Genomic DNA, 26382 nt, shown 5'->3' with positions numbered 1-26382 from the left:
AACATCCTCCATACCCTACTTAAAAGAGAATTACATTGAATGGTTGTTCAAGGAGTCCTCCGAGGTCATTCGCTCAAAAGGCACACTAAATAGAAATCAAGGAACAATCCTTCATGACATCTGGAAGTCATTAAAGAGGTCTTTAATGTTACAGATGTTAATGTGTAACATACAGAGTTTACACAACAATGTAGAGAGACCGCACGTAACACACCTAATGAAACTCACGATTAAAATATCATTCCAATCTTTTCAGTTCACAGGAGTAGCAGCTTTTGAGAAATGTTTAGTTTTTTTTTATAGTTTTTATTATTAATGTTAAGCAACCGCCTGAAGATGCTGTGAGTCATATAGCCAGCAAAACATGTTGAGAAATACACATAGTACAAACAAAACATCTAATAGTTAAAACCTAATTATTTATTATTCGATTATTTTGCACAACTGCTAATATTCTATGAACACAAAACACATTCAAAAATTTACCTTTTTCCTCCCGTTCCTTTCCACTACCATTTCTAATTTTCTGACTCTCCTCAAAATACTGGTTAGGATGATTAATAGCTTGGTCAACAGTAGCACCACTGTGTGTCGCTTCAAAATAACGGGTACATGCTAACTGATAGTGACCTTTGTTTACTAAATTCATCACCTAAATAATATAAATACACATAACATAAATAACAATTTATTGCAAGATATAGCAGTAATGAATATTAGTGAATGATAATTTATCATGGCACTTTTAAGTGAACAAGTCCAATACAAGCTCCTCATATAGCTCAGCAAACCAGTATAACTCTTACCATGTCAATCAAACATTTCCAAAGAAACTGTAGCTATAACATTTTTATTTCTGTGTATTAAAGCAGTATACTATACTGCTTTGAATGATGCTGTGCAACACCTAGAAGGGAGGCAAATCCCAGAATTGAAAGAAATAAACGGTATGAAGTTATGATGTCAGTAAGGCTGTGAGAATGAATGACATCATATATCTTAAGGAATGTGCAAAAGAGTTAGTTGTGCCTTTGACCTGACTGATTCATATGAGCCTTGCAATAGGAATGATCATAGAGAATGGAAACAAGGAAAAATAGTCAGTATATTTCTGTTAATTTTAACTATTTTTTCCAATTCAATTCATGAAAACCTTTTAAACCAGATGCAAAGAGTTTTGAAGATATGGAACCTCCTTATGTTATTTCCAGTTTATCTCTATATTACCTTTATTAAATGTCGTCCTTTCCAGTTCAGTATCATCAGCACACAGCTGAATATTCTTTCTAAATAAATTTCTGAATAAATTTCTAAAAATGTGCTGCTATTTAATACTAAATTAAATAGCAGCACATTAGTATTGAGTCCTATGACACATTACTGGTCATTTGCATTCGCCTGCATTTTACATTGCAATATTGATACTTTTGTTGTGTCTTTTTATCTATGTCAGAATTCTTTTTGGTGAATTCAATAACTGCTGTAAAAAAAGTTTTATGTGAAAATCAATATGATTAAGTATGCCTGAGAATTAGGAGAAAAGTTAAGGAAGTGAAGAGATGGCATAATCATATTAATAAATATAAGATATTTGGAAGGAACTTGATCTAATAAGCATTCAAGAATGTTTGAACAGAGCTAATCTGAGATGATATTATCACTTATACAGAATGGGAGGGGAAAGATTAGGAAGACATGTACTGAGGTCAGAATGGCAGGAAAAATTCAGGAAGCATCAAGATCTAGGTGGACTAAATACAGTTAGTAATGGTCTGACAGACCAAAATGCAAGATAAGACATTACCTGACAAAAAGAAACTTTTAAAATAAAATAATTTAAAATTTGTCTGAATGTAGATCTGCTATATTAACTGTTATTATTATTATAACAAATCTCCATGAGTCTCATTCAGCACCTATCTCATACACTGAGTTTAAACTCAAAATGCACTTGGAATATGTTGTGAATATCACAACACATTCCTAGTGCATTTTGCTCTCACCTTCCATTCTGCATGGAATAAATCTTTGCTACCCCTCTTCACCAAATTTTCACACAACCTTTCCAGCATGGCCACTCATTTTCTCACTGCTACCACCACCACACCTGCTTTTATGTATAACTTTTATATTAATACACTAAAATCTACTTATCAACACTTAAGCATCTCTATTATATTACCTATTTTCTACTTCTTCACTAAGAAAACTCCACAATTTATATTTCTTCAGTCTTTCCCTATAACCAACATTCTGATATCTTATTTACTCAACTGTGAATTCTCTCCAGAGTTTCCAGATCACATTGGAAACTGTGGCCAAATCTTAGCATACTAGTCACTGGTCAGACTACACACATGGTCTTACACAGTAGCATAAGTAGAATAACTACCTACTTATCGGCATGCTCCTTATCAGAGCAGCAGTGCGCTGTGTAGTTTATGGAACACCTGCAGTGTAGCCTCTGATCTTCAGGTGACCACCAACCATCATCCATATATCTTTATTTCATCCAGCTCTGAAACAGTGGTCCATCAATACAGTACAAAGCAGCACTGTAACTTCAAAAATGCAACACTTTGCTCTTATTAATATTAAAACTGTAACTCACAATCATTAGTCTAAGCTAAAAATGAAATCTTCCTGGAGGGATTTAATAACATTACTTCTTATAATTACCCCAATCTTGCATCATTGGCAAGCAACTGAACACTGTCTGTCAGCCTTAATGAAATATCATTAACAAATAAGTTAAACAATAAAGACCCAAGAACAGAACCATCCATCACACCACTGGTTAGTTTTCTTTTCTAGAATACTGCTGGTATCAATGAGAGAGCCAGATTATTACCTATCCAGATTTATTCTAGCTTATACACTAATACACCATAAAGTTAAATTGTTCATATTTGGTCTAATGTATTAAAACTGAAAACTTTATTAATAAGAGACCATACGATTTAATGAATAAAATACAAATTGCCAACTAGTTTTACTAGCTACTGTCTAGCATTATCAAGGCTGCACTGGTGTAAATACAAATGCACCAAGTTACATGAATACAGAAGCATTAGTACCTGTTAGGCCGTTACATTTGATAATTCTCGTTTGGAAGTGCGCATGCATTAGTCAGGATCCGGTACATGGTCATGTGTTGTGTGATTTGTGAGAATAGCACCCTGATTTCTATTTAAATTGCTGCTTGTGCGTAGCACCACTGCTGATTCTTTAAAAGTTCTGTGTCTGTAGTCATCCTTGATGTAAGTCAATCTTACATCGAGGATGTAATCTTACTAATACACCATGTTGCAATCTAGAAAATTTACGAAGACCGAAAATATATATTATACAAGTCTCCCTACCCAATAGATTTCTTGCCTTATCACAAAATGAAAGTACATTGTTAAAGCAAAACATACCCCACACAAACTCATGCTGGCCTTTGTAGAGAATCCCATGTCTGCAATAACATAATGTATAGAATACTTCACAAAAATATAACTAAAAATAAAAAAAAAACATTACAGTAAAGCCATAGCCAATCCTTATATACAAAGAATATTCTTTCAGATATCTGAAAGAATAGGCAATACATCACAAAAATAGAACATTAAGGTCACTTTTATCCAATGAAAATAAAAAATAAACTCAGCTCTTCTAAAGATTATTTTCCTTCTCTTGCCTATACAGGTATATTACCAGATCCATTGCACCTGTAACCTACCTATACATAAGGGAAACAGGTTATACAATCCCAAAATGAAAAGAGGAATACAAACAGCACATTAAGTTCCTTCATTACGAAAAAACATGCCATTCTGACCATGCACTTCAATCAAGGCACTGAAATGACTGGAAATAAGCTCAGTCATTACATCAGACTATGATAAATGTACAAATTCGAGACAGCGTGGGAAATGCTTGTCAACCAACCAAATTTCAACAAAAAAAAATGGTGGCTTAAAAGGATCTGGATGGCTTAATTACAACCCGCATTGGATCTAGGAAAAGTACAAATCCAAAAATTTTCAAGGAGGAATCACCCACATATTAGATACCAGAAGAAAAGAAACTGAAATGGATGATACAGCAACTCTCAGATAACAAACAGAAATTTAATATTGTCATATCTAACTTTTTGTGTTTCTAAGGCACAACAAAACAGCTGCATTTTGGCATCAAACACCTGTTTTGCTAACCTTTCCTCTCTTCCATCTATTTAAGTGATCTTACCAAATTACATTAGCTCTGCTCACACATTCTTGAATGCAAACAATGTCTAGTTTCTTTCTAATATCTTCATTTTTAATATGATTCTGCCATTGATGCCATCTGTTTGCTCCCCTATTTTTCAGAACTCGCACATCTGTAGTTTCTAGTCTTTCGTCAAGCTTTATTTCTAACCGAAGTCTCAAATCCATTAAATTAAAACTGTCTTAAATATTATCCTGTATACTGCTAGTTTAGTGTTTCGACTAATTCCTCTCTTATTAAACACGAAATAATTCAACTGGTTCTCCACCATACCAGCTATGCTTATTCTGTCATCTATATCCCTATCCAATTTGTCATCTTTACTAAAAGCTGTGCCTAAATTAAGCGAAATATTTTACATGTTCTATAGGTTCTCCAATGAAAATGCAGTGGAAATTTTCTAAATTCCTACCTATTTTCACGGTTTTGGTCTTTTTATGCTGATTTTCATGCCAAATTTGTTACAGCTGTTATTCAATTTAGTTAGAGAATCCTGGAGACCTTTACTGGATTTGTTTATTAGTACATTATCAGCAAAGGGTTCTCCAATTATAAAATCAGGTAATATCACTTTCTTTCATCAATCCATATAGATGATGAATAATAGTGGAGATAGTGCTCATTATTGTTTTACACCTGATTTTACATCAAACCATGTTTCCTTCAATTTTAACTGCAGACTTGCAACTTGCAAGTCTGCAGTTAAAATTGAAGGAAACATGGTTAAAATCTTTTATATTCTTCCTCGAATATAGACTATATATTATTGTAGATATAATGTCCCACTTACACCATATATATATATATATATATATATATATATATTTGAAAAGCTTTTTTCCAAATCTACAAATAAGTACAGATCTTTGTTATATTCCCACTCAGCTTGTTCTTCTCAAAGTTTTTCTTCACATTTCTCAAGTATGATCATATAAATCTTACCAGAAACAATCAACAGGGATGGGAACTATTTGGAACCCTACTCCAATAATCTGGAATTCAACTTTCTGACCAGCCTTCTGCATTATACAGTACAGCAACTGAAAAACTTTTATACCTCCACATGTAATTATCTTTTAAAATATTATCTAGTCCAGGTGCATTTCAACATCTCATACTTTTAGCAGCTTTTCTACCTCCAGTACCAATATGTACTCCTGTTACATTTTTCTTGAAAATGTTCTACTACTGTTCTGTCACTGCTTGTTTCATTTAACGGTCTTTCAAAGTAATTACTCCAGTATTCAGAATCTCTTCAGTTTACATTATCATCTCTGATTCCTTTTTATTGCACTCTTTCATCTATTTGCCACTTTTCTGATATTTATCTTTTATATTCTTCCCAAATTCTTTCCATGACTTCTGTTTAGCTACTTTTATATATAGCTTAGCTGTCTTACATTATTCTATGCATTCCTTTAGAACATCTGCCAACTTTTTGCTAGGAATTTTGGTATGCTTTCTTTTTTTTTTTTTTTTTTTTTTCTGTACTGATTTTTTTATCCTTGAAAACAATTTCACCACATCCCTCCCTAAATGAATCAATCTATGTTTTCTTCAGAGTCTGCCACTGAGACTCCAAGGTTTGATTCTTGCTTCCAAAAAATTCATATCAATGCACACTTGTGAGATTTGAACCTGCAGATTTTTGATTGGAGAGAAGATATGTTAACCATAAACCAACTGGTCCAAGCAGTTTGGCCAAGTGGTTAACAATAGATAAAGAAATAATTTTTCCATGCATGATAAGATGAAAGAGAACATGCATGTATTGAAGTAAAGTAAAAATGTATTAAGAAGGAATGCAAGCACTAGATTTTTGCTTGGAGAGTGGTGAAAGAGTAGAATAGGTTTATGTATAAGTGTTGATAGTGCAATGTCAGTATACATGAGTTTAACCCTGCAGAAGTTGCGGCTGATCTGACAGATACAAACAAATTGTTTAATATAAATATTTTTACACATATCCAGTGTATAGCTTGGAGTGCATAGTCATGACTAGCTGTGCATACATATATTACGAGTGATATTCCACAGGGTTTATGCGGTCAGTTTTGGTTTAACACGTGTTATGTAAAGGCGTGTGATATTTCATAGTAAATTGTGTCTGAGAGATACCATGACCTCCAATGTCAGTATAGTATTGGTTTAGTCATTTTATTTTTTATTTACCATTGAAAATGGCTGGGAAAATATCTCAATTTGATAATACATCAGAATGTTGAAAAGATTCAGCGATTTTGTTACTCGAGTCCAATGATGTGAATGATAGTCTAATGCGAAAGTGAAATTTGATAGTAAATTATATCTGAGATACCGTGAACTCCGACGTCAGTATAGTATTGGTTTAGTTGTTTTTTTTCTTTGTTCAATAATTTCTAGATTGTAACTGAAAATAAATAAATCATCATGTTTTTTTTTTTTAAGTTTTATCGCATTTTAGCACACACTAGTAATGAATGTATCTCTCATATACATGCGACGTATGCTGCATTTTTTTCAACCGCGACCTCTGCAGGGTTAAGGAGATATATTAGAGGCATTTTAGAGAGAGAGAGTAAGTGTGTGTGTCACTGCACAATGAGTCCTGGGACTTCATGTAGAAGCCTGGTTAATAAGAATAAATAACAGCTTTAATAAATAATATTTCTTTTGAATGGGATACTCATTTTTATCCTCCTCAATGCTAGGTCATAGTCACTTCTGCTTTCAAATTTCCTGCACACTCTAGTATCTTTCTTGGGGATTTCCATCTTTTGTAACTTGATCATCAGTTTTCTCTCTGGTCATTCATTGCATGTAATTGTGGAGAGTTCTCTCTTCATATTTTCCTGCTAATGCAGGTGTTCCTTAGAGCTCTGTTTTTTCACATGCACACACACCCTACATACTTTAAATCACTGACCTCAAACAGTACCCATCCTTGATGATGACAGCACTTTCCGTTACTCCTGCTTATAAGACAAATTTTGCAGTGTTCAAACATGACAAGCTTCAAGATATTCTACAAGCAGCACCCAAAACAATGATCCCCATAGAGGCATTTTAGAGAGAGAGAGTGAGTGTGTGTGTCACTGCACAATGAGTCCTGGGACTTCATGTAGAAGCCTGGTTAATAAGAATAAATAACAGCTTTAATAAACAATATTTCTTTTGAATGGGATACTCATTTTTATCCTCCTCAATGCTAGGTCATGGTCACTTCTGCTTTCAAATTTCCTGCACACTCTAGTATCTTTTTTGGGGATTTCCATCTTTTGTAACTTGATCATCAGTTTTCTCTCAGGTCATTCATTGCATGTAATTGTGGAGAGTTCTCTCTTCATATTTTCCTGCTAATGCAGGTGTTCCTTAGAGCTCTGTTTTTTCACACGCACACACACCCTACATACTTTAATCACTGACCTCAAACATAACCCATCCTTGATGATGACAGCACTTTCCATTCCTCCTGCTTATAAGACAAATTTTGCAGTGTTCAAACATGACAAGTTTCAAGATATTCTACAACCAGCACCCAAAACAATGATCCCCATACCATCCTTCATTAAGATGACAACAACTCAGTCACCCCCACATCCAAAATACAATTTTATCTTTTTCTCACATAAACCTTAGTTCTCCACTTACCTTTGATAATGCCCATCAAGACCGGTTCACTCTTTTCTCACCGACATTAAACTCGTCCTTCCTTACACAAGCACATCATTTCTACCATATCCTTGGATTCCAAAAAACTTGGCATCCTTTTATAATTCAAGACATTACTTTCTAACTATCCAGCTTCTCTGTACAAATCCCAAAAATGCCCCCCCCCCAAAAAAAAACTCCCAGATGATTGATGATCCCTCTTGCAGACCCTCTCCAACAGAAAGAAAAGTGTCTTTTCTACAGATTCATCTCTTCTGCAAACACTTCCTTTCAACCTTTATTGAGGAAGAGACCTGAATAAAGGTCGAAACTAGTCTGGGTAGTTGCCCTTCCCTTAATGCATAACATTAGACATCTGCAAGGAGATGTGTTTTGCATTATGGGAGATACTGAGATAGGAGTGCTAGTAGCTTGCTCCACCTTTGCAAGGAGTCACCCTTGTGTTGCACCACCTTACCCCAATCCTGAAGATACTTTCAGGTGCAAACTTTGTTTGCTCACACTTGGATAAAGGATTAAACTAAATTTACTACAATAACCTGAGTGGCAGCTATCTATATCCATTTACAATTCAAATGCCGACTCAATGAATCTGGTACTTCCACTCCTCTTTCAATCCACCTGTGTTTCCTGGAACAACCTTGTACATAAAGTATTCCTTGAATCTGACCTTCAAAAAGAACAGATTATTTTTCTCTTGAATGTTACCCACACACATTACATTGATTTGTTACAGGTTTTTCTGCCTCTTCAGTAAGATATATATCTACCCTATGTACGAGGGGGGGGGGGGGGGCTGCCTTTCGAGTCATCAGAATTCAGGAAGAACAGGCCTACTGAACTCGGGTGGTTGGGCGCCGTAGACACCGGGGGGGGGGGCTCCTGCTCCCTGGCGCCATCAAGACTGTTCTCGATGTGTTTCTCTCCATGCAAATTGCATGCACATTTTTATGTTGCCACACAGTACTATTAATGATTACAACCCCCCCATGAAAAAAAAGACAAATCCATGTGAATCTGTACCTGTAAGCATATCAACACTATGTATACAGTGTAAGTGAGAGTTTGGAAAGATGGAATATGTTGACATTTTTCTTGAAAAGCTGGGGTTAGTAGTTGTTGGGGAATAATTAATGAGAAACTGTTCCAGAAAGCATCCCTTTTCAGTTCAGTTGCAAATACACTGTACCTGTTTCTCCTCTTCCTTTGTTATTCCATTTGCCTGTGTTCTCTGTTTTAACAGGCACAACAAAAGTGGAGGAATGATGAATATCTTATAAGTGGAGCAGTGTTCATGGAAGTACCATTATAAAAGACACAGAGCAGAAAGAAGACTGTGAGATAATAGATGAAGTGAGTCCATGACACAAATATCATTATTAGATAAATTGCTTTCCCCTGAATAACATCAAGAATTTTTCGGGAGGTTTCAGTGCCTCATTCGAAATGTAAGTAGAATTCCAAGGAGGGGCAATTTGGGATTTGTACAGGGTCAGTTCAGTAGCTGGATTGGTTAAAAGTAGCATCTTGAGTGAAAAAGAATGCCTAATTTTTTACAAGCTGAGGAAGTTACTGAAGTGATTTATTTCTACCAGGAAAGGTTACAGGTAAATATCAGTCCAAGAAGAAAGATCCGATCTTGTCTGGTGATTTGTTTATTATTGAAAGTAGGTTGTGTTTTTTTTTTTTTGTTTTGTTTTGTGGCTCACTGGAATGGAGTGTACTGTTTTCAGTTTATGAACAGGATTACTGTTCAAATGACAGATCATTAAATGTATGGAAGAAGAGAACAGGCAAAAGAAGAGCGCCCTCGAGTACTCCTGTATTTGTGAAGAAGCTTTAAGAAAGGAAGCCATCCACCATGACATACAATGAACGACCAAAGAAGCTAGCTACTCAAATGCAGAAGGTAGTAAGTACACTAAAAGGATTTACTGAGCAGGCCTCAATGACAAAAGTAACAGAGCATGATTCTTAAAAACCTTTCTATGGTATGTGTTAGTGTTGGGTGATGTACGATGAGAGATCTGCTATGGATCTACAGGAAGATTACATAATGATGGCCACTGATTAACTGGCAGACCTCTAGATACAGAAGAAGCTGAATGCTGATGACCTTCTCCATTGGTCAGTAGTGTGATGGCATAATTTTTCTTCCATTTTTGAAATAAGCTGAATATATGCTTGTTCCTACATATGGGGATTAAGTCCAGCTGAATAAAGAAGATTGTAGAGACAATACAGGACAGGTGTGAATTCTGGAGTATATATTGTACTACTAAGTACCACTGGTGAGATGCAGTTGAGGACTGGAAAACGTTTAGACATGTAAATTATTTAAGATCCTTTTAATGTCTTTGTTCCATTTCTGATATAGCAGGAGTTGAAATATAATGCTAGGAGGTCAGCTTATACTTAAGAGCTGGCATTTCCTCTGACTAGGAAGGTATTGTGTTTTGTAGCAAGTGTTCTAAAAAGAAATCTAGAAGGCATTTGCCATTATTACTAGTCCTATTTTCTTCAAACTTTCCCAAAAGATTTCAGTACATCCAGGATTAATTTAGTTCTTCAAAAGAACTAGCCTTCCTTTTTATCCGCTTATATCAGTAATGACTCAAACTTCTTCGCAAATGGTACCATTAGGAGGACAAATAAGTCACATTTTCCAATTTCTCATCTTACTTTACCGATATCACTTACAATTGCTCACTATTCAAAAATTTATCTTCGTGTTTAGTATAGAGTGCTGTATCTACTCTTTCACTTTCCTGATCACTAATTGTCCAAATAAATGATCTTAGTCATTATTTAAAAGTAATTCACTTGTTTTCATCTTCATCTTGAAATTAAGTCAATATAATATTTCTGTAGTTCCTCTGCTAGCTCCAACCTTTTTTCAGTTGCAGCATCTAATACTGAGGCAACTATTTTCAGTTCTGTTGAGTCTAAGGTTTCTATATATTTTTTATTGTTTTTTCTTTTAACAGAAAATTTAAACTGTTTTAAAGTACAAAATCTGTCTTTTATATATATATATATATGCAACTCCATCCCATCCATGAAAAGTTGCATTGCAAACCTATGATACATAAGCACCATTAGTGGACTAAGGATTTTTATATTTTTTGCATTTTTATTTATTTAACTTGATCTGGAAACAATGCTCTAGAAACCAAACATGCAAGTTATATAAGCCACTTCAGGCCTCCAATAAGCGAGGTGGTTGTGGCCTTACACCAGATTATAAAATTCATTGCACACCAAAAAGACAGTCACAAATATCTGTACCTACAGTGAGATTCAAACATGCAGTCTGTCAGTTGGGATATGATAACCACTTGGTCAATCAGGCCTGCAATAATTCAGTCTATCCAGAGACCTGACATCACCTTAATAACTGTTCTTTCAACTCTGTTATATCCTCATCCATTTGAAAAACAGTGACCAAATCTATAGGCTGAAATCCATATGCAATCAAATCAAGGACTTATGCAATGAAACCATAATCTCATCAATTGTACATATGAACGTCCTTATCATCAAAGTGGCTAAAATTTCAGCAATAGACAGTGACACAATTCATTCATTCATACCAGTGTCAGCACGTATAATCTTTTTCATGAATGACCCCTGGCAAAATTTTAGCCACATCCGACACATAGTTCTCGTTGGCAAACGTTTAAAATAACCGTGCTCGAATTTTCCATAAAAATGGAGAAAAACGAGTTTCGTGCAGTGATAGAACACTTTTATAAAATATAAGACTTATCGTTAAACTGACCATAGATTTTTAATTCGTACGTATGTTCGTACAATACTGCCTACCGGTTTCGCTAGTAACTGACTATTTTCAAGCCTTGAAAAAGCTTGAACAGTACAAAAAAATGATAAATGCAAAAAAGGTTTAAGAATACAAAAAACGTTTGTACCTGTTAGGTAGCTAAGGTAAAGGGGGGGGGGCCCCACAAATAAAGATGCGTTTCAGTACTGAACACAATGGGATCTCAGTCCAACTTTCTTGTAGCTTAATTTGCATATCATCAAGATAGTTTACGATTAATTGGTTCAGTATCAGATTGTATTTTTTGAAAGTGTGCATGAGAGTTGGCTGTGCCTTTAGAAGAAGGCTAAATAGTGTCACTGCACAAGAATGCTAAGGCAGTTGTTTCCAGTTATAGATCAATGTGCACCTGCAAGTTTTGGAGAGATCAGTTAGGAATAGAATATACAGGATAGATTGACAGTGGTTATCTACAATGGGCAGCATGGATTGGATTTGTGAAGAATAGGTCTTGCTTCAGCAATCTCCTTGATTTTTTATAAGGTAAGAAACATAGTGAATAGGGAATCTCATATAAGGTGATATTTTTGGACTTTATAAACATACTTGATAGAATGCTGCATAACAAGTTGTTTTATAAGCTTGGGGAAGATGGGAATGAATAATAGATTGGGTTTTCTATATGATACCAGCAAGATGTATATGGGAAGCAGTGTCTCCTACTATTTAACTTATTTGTTAATGATATTTCATGTGGAATGACAGAAGATATTTAGTTGTTTGCTGATGATGCATATATGGAGCAAATTATAAGTAACGCTGATGTTAAATAGACTTTTAGCATACATGAATGAATGAATGAAGTGCTGCAAAATATACACAGCACACACTACTCTTATTATAAGGATCATGAAGTCAGGATAAGAAAGCAGTTGTGCCATGCTTGTCGGACCATACAGATTATTATGCTCAGATTACGAGAATGTGCAAAGGAATTATCACAGCTTCTGACTAGGTTGCTTAACATTAATCTCAGCAGAGACAGTTTTGTTCTCCTTCCACTTCCTTGGGAAGTAGAAGGAGGGCAAAATAGTTCTGTTGCATAAAGGAGACTGCAAGAATGTGATAGCAAATTATAGACCAATCAGTATCTCGGGAATGGTTAAAAGTAGTAGATAAGTTGGTCAAAGAGAGAGAATTTAGGAATGGATGATGCTGTATGGGGGCAGAATGTGTATAAAGTCATTTCTTAGTAATTGAATAACATTTTATAACAGAGTGCCACCTGAGTTTAATAACATAGTGATACTGCTGGATTTTGCAAAAGAGACATTTGACAGGATACCACATGAAATTCTATTACACAAACTGGAACAAATGGGAGGTGGATATGAAACTGGTAATACAGATATGAGGGTGGCTGATGGATAGTTACCAAAGTGTAATATGTGAAGAATAAGAATCCAGGAGAAAGCAGGTGACCAGTGATATGCCACAGAGCTCTGTGCTTGAACCACTACTGTTTAATTTGTAATGAATGTTATAGGTATAAAAAAAATATTCAGCGGCCTTCTCATGATGTAAAAATTGAGTATCACAATAGTTAATCAAGTTGTAGAGAGCATGCAGGAGGATTTAAATAGGCTGACAGTATGGGGAAAATATAATGGGTGCTAGTTTAATGCAGAAAAGTGTCAAGTTATGTATTTTGAGATGAAAAGATTGCAAGCTAGCTATCACATTGATGAAAATAAACTCCAGGAAACCGATGAAGCTGTAGATTTCAGGATATTGATAAACAAAGATGTCAAGTTCTCCCTGGTTGCTAAGGTGACTTAGGATTACAGTCCAGGATTTAGGTAGCCTGTAGGATTACTTCAACACACTAACAAGCAGAGATATGAAAATTACCATTCCTGTTTATAAGGCATTGATACAGCCACATCTGAATTACTGTACTCAAGTCTAGTCAACTAGGTTTCTTGGGGTGGGGGAAGTGGTGGAGAGTTGCAGATGTAGTGCCCAAAATGGCGAGTGGCCCATGGAATGCTTCCTATGATGACAGATTGAACAAAAGTTGGTTGATAGGCAGAAAAGAGGGAATATGACAGAAACATTTAAATCACTAAAAGGATTTTTTTTATAAGATTGATGCAGAGGAAATATTTCAAAACATAGCTATAGGGGGAAGAACAAGAGATCATCCCTGGAAATTAAGAGAGTAAGATTGGCAAGGATGTGAGGACTAGATTTTTCTCTTGGAGGGGGGTGAATGAGTGGAATGTGCATGTCTCTTCTCCCTGGTTGCCATTATATGCAGAGTTGACCTTCCTGAGTGATTAATATCACAAATTCAGATCCAGGATATAATTATTATTATACAAGTTAACTCAAGAGATTGAGTGAGAGACAAAGAAAATACAAAAATCCTTATTTACAAACCATTAATATTAGTTTAAATTTATAATATTGCTTTAACAGTTTGTGTAAAATGTTTTTGCATTATAAATAAAAAATTTATCTCCTAAACAGAAAAGGACCAACAAACTTAACATCAGACTTAGACAATATAAACATTGAACAAAATTTCTTGTCTTCCCTTCAAGATCACAGGATTTGATGAGAATTCACATGCAAAAACAGTTAACTTCAAACTTAAGTACAGTTTTTTCTGCTCTCAATAATGGCCATTAAAGTATAATTATTTAGCTCATAACTGTTTTTCTTCTAAAACAAGAAAATAATTTGTGCACAACTTTTCTTAAGAAAGAACATATTAATTCTTTCATATCTTCTCTACAATATCAGTTCCTTGTCTATTTCCTTGAAATACAATGATAATTTTAAAGTTTCCTTTTTCCTTGTGTAAACTTCTTCCTTATCAAACATAAAAATAATTCATCTCTTTCAGGTTTACAGAATACCTTTTCTGCATAGTGTAGCAAAAAGAACTGTCTGCTGCTTCGGGAGAAACTATATATCACTTATCTATTCCACAACCTAGTTTCATTTAAAAGAAATTCATCAGTTAATTTGGGGATAATGATTTGTTTCCCTCATAATATTTTTTCCCTTGTTTGTTTGCCATTTGATATCAAAATTGAAGATGTTAATCTCAGCTCTCTGCTTTATGTAGATGATGTTATACTTCTAAATAAATCCACTACAAGTATGCAAGATTCCCTGACTAAATTGAATAACTGTTGTAATAGTAAAGGTCAGCAATAACAAGAAAAAGACAATGAAAATATGCAGAAGCATTGACAATATCAACTGTGTTGTGAATGGAGAACCTACAGAACAAGTAAAACATTTCAGCTACCTAGGCACAATTTTTAGTGAAGATGGTAAATTAGATGTGGAAAAAACTGGTATGGTTGGAAGTCAAGTGAATAAATTTATATGGAATAAGAGAGAAATTAGTCAAAATACTAAATTGCTGTACAAGAAAGTGTTCAAACCAATTTTGACTTATGGATCTGAGAGCTGGGTTAGAAATAAAACAATTGACCAAAGACTGAAGATCACAGATATGAGAGTCCTGAGAAAGATTAGAGGCATGAACAGATGGCATCAATGGCAATATCATATTAAAAACGATTAATTTTTAATATGATATATGATATGAATATATTAAGAAAGAACTTGACATTAGCATCCAGGAATGTGTTAGCAGAGCTAAGCTAATCTCAGGTGGTATGATCACTTAAATAGAATAGGAGAGGAAAGATTAGCAAAACAAGTGTTCTCTGCCAGGTTGGCAGGAAAAAGACCCAGAGGAAGACCAAGATATAGGTGGATTGATGCAGTAAAAAGTGCCTTAGAAGATAGAAGTATAAGATCTGATAATGTTGGAGTTTTGACTGGTAACAGATTAATTTAGAGGAAAATTGTAGATAGGAAATTAGAAATTATGTAAATTTTTCATGTGGTACTGTCATATCCTGTACCTTGAGGGTACATGTCAGGAATTTGATGGTGATGAATTCCTTTAAACTCCATTTCTGCTCTAAACTTCCAACTTTTCAGAATGTCATATCTGTTCTAATCAATGCAACAGCTGTTCTATTATTCTTTCATATTAATTCAACTTCCTCTTCGGAAGTACAAACTTCATGCAAGCACACTACTGCTTGATGTGGTAAGCAATATGGCAGTGACAAGAAAGTCACCTGTTGTAAACAAGACTATGGTTCTTTAGTGATGCAAAAACATTGTCAGAAAGTTCAATATTTTCTTCTCTCAAGTTTACATTACAGACATGAGTTACATGTAATAATGATCAAGGAAAGGAAGGAGTAGCAATAGCATTCAACACCAAACATGAAGATAAACTTGATTGGAAGGCAGTTTCAAGCAGAGTTATGTGGGCAAACTTGAAATGGAGACATGGATAATGAAACTTATTTTTGCCTATGGCCCCACAGAAGGTTCTTCTAAGGAAGAAGTGGAGGAATTTTTTGAGTGTCATTAGAACAGGCAGCTGACGTAAAGAAAATGGAAAAAGTGGTCCTTGTTGGAGATCTGAACAGCAGAGTAGGAAATTAATCCCACCAGGCATATAGAACATTTTGGGAAAATTTGGAGAAAAGGGCAAAGTTAATAATAATGGGAAGTATTTACTGGACTTGTCATTAACACTATGTTTCAACATAAAGATGCGCAGAAGTTCGCATGGAGAGAAGACAAGAAATAAGAAAAATCTCTTTGACTACGATTGTGGATAGTGATATCTTTATGCTCGTTCAGGATACAAGAGTGTACAGAGGATCTGAAATTAGAAGCGACTGTTACTGAGTACCAAGCAGGATAAAAATGCATATCATAGTGAAAAAAGCAGTATATAAGAAAGTTTTAAAAAGAATTAAAGTTAAGCAGATTTTACAAGTAAATTGTAGTCGTAGTCTCAAATATACAAACATCATTGAATCAAAAATTAAACAAATTGAAAACAAGAACAAATCTTGAAGTCATAATGACAAACTCTGAAGAAGATATCGATTGATTCAGCTAGGGAGGTATGTGGTAAAGTTGTCTGTAAAGATAGAAAAATAAGAACACTAGGTGGACACGAGAAGTTAAAGAAGCAGTCCTAGAAAAGAATAAAGCATACTGAAAGTTCCTTGCAAATATGTCAGCAGATGGCCTAAAAGAATACAGAGAAAAATGTAAGAGAGCCAGGCTGCGTGTAAAAGTAGCTAAACAAAAGTCGTATGAAGACTGTGGTAAGAATATAGAAAATAAATATCAAGGAAGGTGGCAAAATGTATTGAAGGCTTTTGAAGAAGTTTAGAAATGGAGGAAAGAGTACTGTAAAAGGAATCAGGGATTATAAAGGTGACGTGAATACTGAAGATAAGGATATCCTAGATGTTTTAGGTAATTACTTTGAAAGACTGTTAAATGAACCAAGCAGTGACAGAATCATACTAGAAATTTTCCAGAGGAATGCAAAATTGTGATGAGTACATATCTATACTTGAGATAGAAAAAGCCATCAAAACTTGAAATGTGGAAAAGCAGATGGAGTAGATGATATTTGACCAGAAATGCCTAAGTATGTAGGTATAAAAGTTTTGGAGTGGCTATACTGCATAATTCAGAGGGCCTGGTCAAATTCCCAATGACTGAAGTAGAGCTCTCATACTATCCATCCTATAAAAAAGGGAATAAAATTGAATGATATAAGTTTTTCATGTAACTATCATATCCTGTACACCCCCTTGAGGGTACATATCAGGAATTTGATGATGATGATAAAACTGAATGTGAAAATTACAGAGGAATTTCTCTACTAAGTGTTCCAAGTAATATTTATGCAAGCATACTTGAAAAGAGGTTGAGAAAGATTGTGGAAGAGAAACTTGGAGAAGAACAAGCTCGGTTCAGGCCAAATAGAGGTTGTCAAGATCATATTTTCAATTTAAGATAAATAGTTGAGAAATTGTGGGAATATGACACAGATCTGTACTTAAGTTTTGTACATCTGGAAAAGGCATACAACAAGCTGCCGAAAGAAAAGCTTTTCAAAACACTACAATTATATGAGGTGAATGGAACACTATATAGAGCAATACATAGTCTATATTTAAGTTTTCAATCAGCAGTTAGAATTGAAGGAAATACAGGAAGATGGTTTGATGTAAAATCAGGGGTAAGACAAGGATGCACATTATCTCCACTCTTATTTATCACCTAAATGGATCACATTATGAAAAATGTGGCATCAAGCCTGATAATAGAAATGGAGATGTCAAACAGCTCTCTGCTTTATGCAGATGATGTTGTACTCCTAATGCAAGCCTCTATGATTCACTAACTAAATTGAATAACAGCTGTAACAAATTTGGCATGAAAATCAGTACTAAAAAGCCCAAAAACTATGAAAATAGGCAGGAATATAGAAAATTTCAGTTATATTCTGAACAGAGATCTTATAGAACAAGTAAAATATTTCAGCTATTTAGCCACAGTTTTTAGTGAAGATGGCAGGTTAAATCTGGAAATAGACAACAGAATAAGCAAAGCTGGTATGGTGAGTAGCCAGCTGAATAATTTTATGTGAAATAAGAGAGAAACCAGCCATAACACCAAACCAGCAGTATACAAGAGTGCTTAAACCAGTTTTAAGTTATGGATCTGAGAGTTGGGTTAGAAATAAAACACTTGATCAAAGACTAGACCACAGATATGAGGGTTCCGAGAAAAATTAGGGGAGTGAACCAATGGCAGAATCATATTAAAAATAAAGATATTAGAAAGGAACTTGACATTATTAGCATTTGAGAATATGTCAGCAGAGCTAATCTAAAGTGGTATGGCCATTTAAATAAAATGAGTGAAGAAAGGTTAACAAAACAGCTGTTTGATGCCAAGATGGCAGGAAAGAGAGCCAGAGGAAGACCAAAGTCTAGATGGATTGATTCAGTCAGAATTGCCTGAGAAGCATGAAATGTTAAATATGACAATATTGGACTGCTCACAAGTAATAGATTGATTTGGAGGAAAATTGTTGATAGGAGATGAATAATAATGTGAACTTAATCATGTAGTGCTGTCATAGTAACTTGAACACCCCTTGGGGTACATATCACTAAATTGATGATGATGAGTTACACGAGTACTTTTTACAAGTAAATATGTCAGTAGATGCAATAAAACAGTTTACGACGATCCATAACTATACAAAGATTTCTCTTATATATTACGATAGTGAATTTGCTAAAAAAATAAAAATAATATAAGATAATCTGATATCGCTAAATAGCAATATCCTACAAATGAGTTACCAGAATCAGATGTGAATGCTCCTGTCAGTCAATGAGTTCAAGGAGAGATATGACAGACATTGTGGGGATAGTTTGGGTCTGTTGCGATGAGTCTTTGGACTGCATCATGGAGGTACCTGTGAAATAATGATGATAATACTTAAGAGAGAAACCGTCTGTAATTCTCATATTCAGCTTTATTTCCTTTTCTATAGACTGGAAACTGTAACAATGAGAGCTAGTCAAGTGGGATCTGGTCTGAATTATCTAAGAGGTTCTGAAAAAATCCTTTGGATGGAAAGACCTGGGTTTGAATCTCCCATATAGAAAGTGAAGAACCTTTTATCAGGACTTTTCATTTGAAGGTGAGGTATATTATGATTATAAAAGCCATCTGGGTGGATTGTAGGACTTACAGTGCAAAGTACAGTGGATTATTATTATTAGTCACTGTGGAAGTTTTCATGTTTAAGCATTTACAGTTGAATATATATACCGTATTTGTCAGCGTATAAGACGCACCCCCTTTTGTATACACATTTTTTAGGGAAAAAACTTTAGCACTGAATATTATAATGAATTTACAGTATTTCAAATATACAGTAATAAGTAGGTCTACTTTCAGATTCTGATTTAGAAGACGTTTTATTTAGCTCTGGAGATGAATTTCTGGGCTAAATGAAGAGACCCTGAAACTTCTTCTAAATCAGAATCTGAGTCCTCATACAACAAATTGTCCTCTGTACCATCCAGTGCATTACTAATGCCACACTTCTTAAATGATATAACCACTGTCTCAGTTTTCACAGCATCCCATGAAGCTTTGACCTACTCACAAACTTGCGAAATGCTAGGCCTCTTCCTTCTTCCTGATGGCATAACCTCAAAATCTGAAGACTGCATCCACTTCTCCTTCATAAATCCCTTAAATGGTTTATTAATACAGACATCTAAAGGCTGAAGCTGACCAGTTAGACCTCCTGGAATTATAGCTGAGTTTTCAATTCCTTGAGTTTTTTCTGTGACCAGGCCACAGAAAAGCGGGACTGAAAGTCCCGCTTTTCTGTGGTCTAAAATCCAAGTATTCAGTTCTGCCCATTTTGCAGTTCCACTTTGTAGGTTATATTTACTGTAAGTTGCTTATTTTAGATCCTCTTCCTGATTCTGCCACGTTCTTATCATTTTATCAGTTGGGGATGGCTCGAAATGTCTCTGCAGCCCTGTTTCCATGTTCTTTAGCATACACAATCACATGTAGCTTGTATGCGATATTGTAGCAATGCCGACATTTTTCAGCCATAATTTGCCAAGAAATTTAGAGAATATTTAATGGCAGATCTGTGATTTAACAGCTGTGATTGTCAATGACAGCACATGCATATCCACTGAACTCTAAGTAACCGGAATGCTCTCACACACCACAAGGAAGCAAGAAAGAAATCACGTAACTCGGAATAGAGAAAATTTCCAGAAATGAAAGCAATGAAAAACTGAGTATCAGCGTATAAGACACACCCTCTTTTTCAGACCTATTTTCAAAGAAAAAAGTGCGTCTTATACGCCGGCAAATACGGTATATAAAATCTGGCTGATTTATAGATTTCTATAGAGACATTCTTTCAGTTTTGAAATGCACAGTTGCTAAAAAAAATCCAGAAAATATTTTAGTAAGCTCAAAATATTCTTCAGCTATAGTCTCTTCAAATTATGTCCATGTTTTTTTTGTTTTTTTTAATCTGTCACTTTGATAGAAACTTTGCTATTCGACATTTTTTTTCTCCTGTATTAAAGCTCAAGCAGATTCATATGTCAGAAACTTTTAATTTCTACATGAGTTGAAGTGCTTCTTATATAACCTCGAGTCCATTCAACACTTGTCTTTTTTTTTTTTTTTTTACAAATAATCTCACTTCCTGTGGATATTATAGCTAACTAAACTTATGCAGATGCATATTCAGGAAAATGTGAATAATATTTTATGGCTAGTAGCTATACTATACACTTTATTCACAATCAGAAACTACATATAAAAAAATAAAAAAGAGGGGAAAACAGTCTGAAGTGGTAGACCACCTACCTCTTCAATTTCTGAGTTACTGATCTGAAGATTTTGGAGCTTTTTGTGTAGAGTATTTGCATCAGCATGCTTGAAAGGGCATCCTAAAATTTAAATGTATGGTCAATATATGCTGTATATAAATTTACAATTTGCAGTCTTTCTAAGATCACAATAAAAAGAGAAGTACTCAATCCCTTCCTTCAGTATACAAAAATTTAACTCAATAATATCAAAACAATGACTCAATTAGGATAATTTATTATTTTCTGCACTTTCTGACCACATGTAGAAATTAATAAATATCAAAATAATTCAATTTTAGCAGCACATAATCAATAACACAAAGAATTAACTCATTAGCATAAAGCTTATCAACATCAATTTCCTGGGTTTTCAGGTTACTATGACAGCACTACATGATTAAGTTTACATTATTAATAGTCTCCTATCAACAATTTTCTTCCAAATTAGTCTATTACTTGTATGCCCTCCAATAATGTCGTATCTAACATTTTGTTCTTCTGAGGCACTTCTGACTGAATCAATCCACCCAGACCTTGGACTCCCCGTCTTTTTTTCCTGCCAATTTGACATCAAACACCTATTTTACTAACCCTTCCTTTCCCATTCTGTTTAAGTGACCCATACCACCTTGGGTAGCCCTGCTCACACATTCTTGAATGCTAATAGTATCAACTCCCTTTCTAATGTCTTCATTTTTAATATAATTCTGTCATTGATGCTATCCCCTAATTTTTGTAAGAACTATAATATCTGTCATATAGCTTATGTACTGTGTATTAAGCAAATTCAAAAACTTTCAGTTAAAAACAGACATGCAAAGGAAATAGTTAAAAAAAAAAAAAAAATTAGTACTAAACTCCAATCTTTCACCCATGTGATAGAAACATTTTTTTTAAAAAAAAAAAAAAAAGTTAATTAGAATGCATAACAAAATGCTGAGGCATGAACATCAAATCAGAGAGAAAGAGAAAAGTGTATAATTATACTGCATAGTCATATTATATTATGGAAGTAACTAATATTAAAAGAGAAGCCTGACTTTATTTTGTTAAAACAAGACATTTCAAACTCCATGATAAGATTTTCTTCAAGAGTGCAATAATATGTTCTCACACACACACACAAACTATATACAATTGATCTGGTTGGCAGAGTGGACAGTGCATCCACTCTCCAAAAGACATGCCATGGAATCAAATACCAATGTAGAGACATATATACATGTTTGTGAATGCTTTTAGTGGTAGATGAACTTTGCAGTTCAGTGTAAGACTCTGATTATTGAAGGGCTGAAGTGACTTGAAAAACTTTCATGTTAGTCTCTAAAACAGGGTTTCCAGATTATCTAATCCTCAACCTACCCTTAACCAAGTTTATTGAAAGGCTATTCATCAAATGACAATTGATCAAACAGTAGTTTAATAAATGGCAATTTATAAAAAAGCCAATTCATCGTAAAAACAAATGATCAAAAAAATAATTCACCAATAATTTTTGATGAATTCCTTCCTTTCATAAATCATCAAAACAGCTGCTTTCATGCTAAATACTGCTTTAAAACATTTCTTGATAAAATTATCAAAGATGCAGATAACATAAGTAGGTGATCATAGACTTAATAATTATTTTGTCGAGCAATTTACACATACTCATATAATTTCCATTGCTTAATTTTTCCAAAATAAATAGGCTGATCAAACCATAGTCTATCAAGTTTTAATAGATTCAAAAAAAATAAAAAATAAAAAATAAAAAATATATATATATATATTAAAACAAGACATAAAGCAAGACAGTAGAATTATCAGAATCAGTTCAACATTCTTTGCTAAATTTTTTCAATAAAAATGAACTAATTATAACCAAAACTCAAAACTGAAACATATAGACAACTTCTTGTCATTTTGCAAATTCCAAAATGACAAGATTTTGTTAAGTCAAGACAAAGTCATTGCAATTTATATTTTCAATGTTTTCCCAAGTCCTGAAAATAATCAGATTGAAAACATGTGCACAAATTTTCATAAAGATTTCAAATACTAAATTAGAGTAAAATCTACCTAATCATAGCTTGCATATGGCAGAATAGACAAAATTAATCTTAAAGGTTCAAAAGTATTTTGTGAAACATACCTAATAAATTATTAGATGTGGTTATGTAAAACTTGATGTAGCTTGGAAATACCAAAGCGCTTTACATTGATTTTTAGAGGTCAAGTCTCATGAGATTGTTACAAAAATAACCTTGTATGTCTATATATTTTAATGCTAAATATTAATGTAAATAACCCCATGGGAATTGACTGTACTTACTGCTTTAACAAAAATTTCTAGAATGTCAAAAATAAAGGCAATGCTTTCCCACTGGAACTTTGTATAATAGCTTTGTATAAGGGCATAAGAAAGTTGTTTACGATTTAAGTGTATGAGAAAGTTGCTTGCGAGCTCTGTGTATAAACGCCTTCAAAAGTTAGTGTCAAAGAGATCAGCAAGTTTCAGACAAGTTTCCGCTGCCCAACAAGAGAGGATTACAGGAGTGCACGGGGGAGAAGAAAGAAAGGGTCGGTCTTAACAGAAGATCAAGGAGTCGTGACGAATTCTTCGGGGGTTACAACCCTTCGTGCAAGGTCCCAAAGAACGGCTCATTCCCAAATAAAAAGGGAATGAGCCGAACATCGGGAGTTATCAGAGTCGACAGTTAGAGGCAGAAATATTGGGAGTAGGATCTAGAGGACCGGACATTACGGCAAGCCCACGGCAGAGGAGAAGAATGGGAATAACGAGAGAACAGCCAATGTAAATACCCGAGGCAGTGTCGGTTGGATGCCTTTTTGCCGTGGGAGATCAGCTTAAGCTTTTTGAGTACCAGAAAATTGCTGTCCAAAGCCCGCCAATATCCCAACAAAACACCTCCTGAAGCAAGACTCTCCAGACGGAAGCCTAAGGCCCGAGGTGAAAGGAAAAGCATAGGGACTTTAGTGTAAGACCTTTGGATGAGTGTGCGACACAGAGCCTCTGTAAGTTTGTTCCATCTTTTGTTATCTAAGAGATACGTTATAGATGGACTGATAAGAAATATTAATAAGAAGTGTCTATAAAAGAGTCCTCTGATTTGTTATTAATTGGAATATAATTTGTGAGATAACTTGGCATAGCTAGCTAACCTCTTTGTGAGTAAATTAGAGTTTCAATAATTTGATTTAATAAGCAGAAGTAATCGAGTAATTATATTGTATAGTTATTTAGTATGGAAAAGGGAAAGTTTGTTTCTTTATGCTAAAAGTCTAACAGATAAGTAGAGAGAGTAACCTCCCTATCGTTTAATTAATGTACTTTGTAATTAATGCAAATAAATGTGTTTTATTTATATGTCAATAAAGTGCCGCCTGATCTTTTAATTTACAATGCACTGTTCCTAAATAAACACGGATCTGTGAGCGGGAAACAACTAAGGCATTAAAAGCATAAGTACTTGGGAAACCACGACTGTTTATGTAAACTTTATTGAAGGAATTTATGTTAGTAAGAGAGAGACCTACCGGACGTATTACTGAGTCATATGCCAATATAGAAATACTGGTGGTGCAGTCTTTACAAATAAATTTTCCAGTGTTCATAGGCATACGACTAGTAAATTCGAAAGGTCGATAAACATTGTATGCAATAGAATAAGTAAGATAGGTTATGAAAGCAAAAGCACACTGCTATAAAGAATAAAGAAGATATTACAATATAGGCAAACAGCCATCATTATAATAACGCATTAAACATCGTCGTTACAGATGTAAGGATTCCATGAGAGGCTACCTGGTTGACAATTAGTTACCAGTGAACCATCTGGATAAATTACTATTAATGTATATTATTTCTGGGAAAACTCCCATGTCACTCCTCTTAATAAACTATTATAATTACGGCTATTTTGCCCGCTTCAGTTTAGGAGTGCCCCTGTTTAAATGTCATTGGCTATTTACTCACGGATTCTTAGGGCATTGTAGATGTAAATTTACCAAAAAGTATATGTAGCATAAGGAAGAGAAATTTACACATACCTTATTCTGGGTGTTCCGGCTTTTCTTCTTTATGCGATGTCCAAAAACTACTGAGTGTGTGGAGGGGTAGGCAATTTGGGAGAATTAAATTAGAAAAACCCGGGTTTTTTCCGTAATATATATATAAACATATATATTATATTACTATATTATATAGGGTGGGGGAAAGGTGAAAGGGTTGATTATTTATATGGGGGGAGAGGAAGGGGATTAACGGGGTGCGGTCCCATCCATATTCTGTTAAAAAATCTGTCATCTTATCACAATTCATAAATGCCTACAAATTTTCAACCAATCAGAATAATCTAAATGCAGAAATAAAAAAACTAACACAGATCTTCATAAATCGCAACTACACAACTGATTAACTACGCAAACAAGACGGCAAAAAACCACCAAAACAACCCTAGTACCAAAACGAACTTCCCAACACAAAAAATTATCAAACTACCATACACCCAAAACATACAAAGCTTATAAATACATCTTCAAACATACTGACTACAAATTGGTATTCACCACAAACCAAAAACTGGCAAATCTCCTAAAATCCACCAAACCTCACACACAGAAAGAAATATTTGAACATCACAATGTAGTCTATAAATTTCCCTGCCAAAAAGACTGTGATATTACCTACACAGGTTCCACCATCAGGTCTTTATGGGCAAGACTACAAGAACACTACCGTGATTGTAACATCCCTATTCCAGAACATCTAAACGCTAAAAAACGTAACATCAAAAAGAAAAATCGAATACAAAGCAGAGGAAAAACGGAAATAGCTGTCACGCCCTTGAACAAAAACATACCCCGCAGATCGACAAGGCCATCATAGTAGACAGACAAGACAATGAAACAATGCTAAGAATATCGGAAACAATAGCCATAAAATGTGACGCGAACTCTATCAACATACACAGGCCCTACATAATCTCCAAGGTTTAGAAGCTTCACAACAAAAAATTGAGGTCACAACCCCGACCAATAGGCGATAACACAAACACTTCAAAAACAGAAGCACCTACCCGACCTGACATAGCATCCACTTTCCCAATGTGTTCAGATGACGACTGAGAATAGTCGAAACGGACTGCACCCTGTCAACCCCCTTCCCCTCCATATAAATAATCAACCCTTTCACCTTTCCCCCACCCTATATATAATATAGTAATATAATATATATGTTTATATATATATTACGGAAAAAAACCGGGTTTTTCTAATTTAATTCACCCAAATTGCCTACTCCCCCCCCTCCACACACTCAGTAGTTTTCGGACATCGCATAAA

At 34.6% G+C, this 26382-nt stretch overlaps 1 protein-coding gene across 1 annotated transcript in view; it reads right to left on the bottom strand.

Annotated features, from left to right (window-relative positions):
- The window catches only part of LOC150095280 (DNA primase large subunit-like), a 235407-nt gene that overhangs the window by 68350 nt on the left and 140675 nt on the right, over positions 1–26382 (bottom strand). The window contains exons 11-12 of the mRNA XM_090410636.1: positions 21032–21114; positions 487–652 (exon numbers count right to left, since the gene is read on the bottom strand). Of these exons, the coding sequence (XP_090266762.1) occupies positions 487–652; positions 21032–21114 (249 nt within the window). The remainder of the gene's footprint in view (positions 1–486; positions 653–21031; positions 21115–26382) is intronic.

This window comes from Typopeltis vanoorti, chromosome 20, assembly GCF_054136105.1.
Source record: "Typopeltis vanoorti isolate ZY-2024b chromosome 20, IOZ_Tvanoo_1.0, whole genome shotgun sequence".
NCBI lineage: Eukaryota > Metazoa > Arthropoda > Arachnida > Uropygi > Thelyphonidae > Typopeltis > Typopeltis vanoorti.
This window is presented reverse-complemented; position numbering and strand designations above follow the sequence as displayed.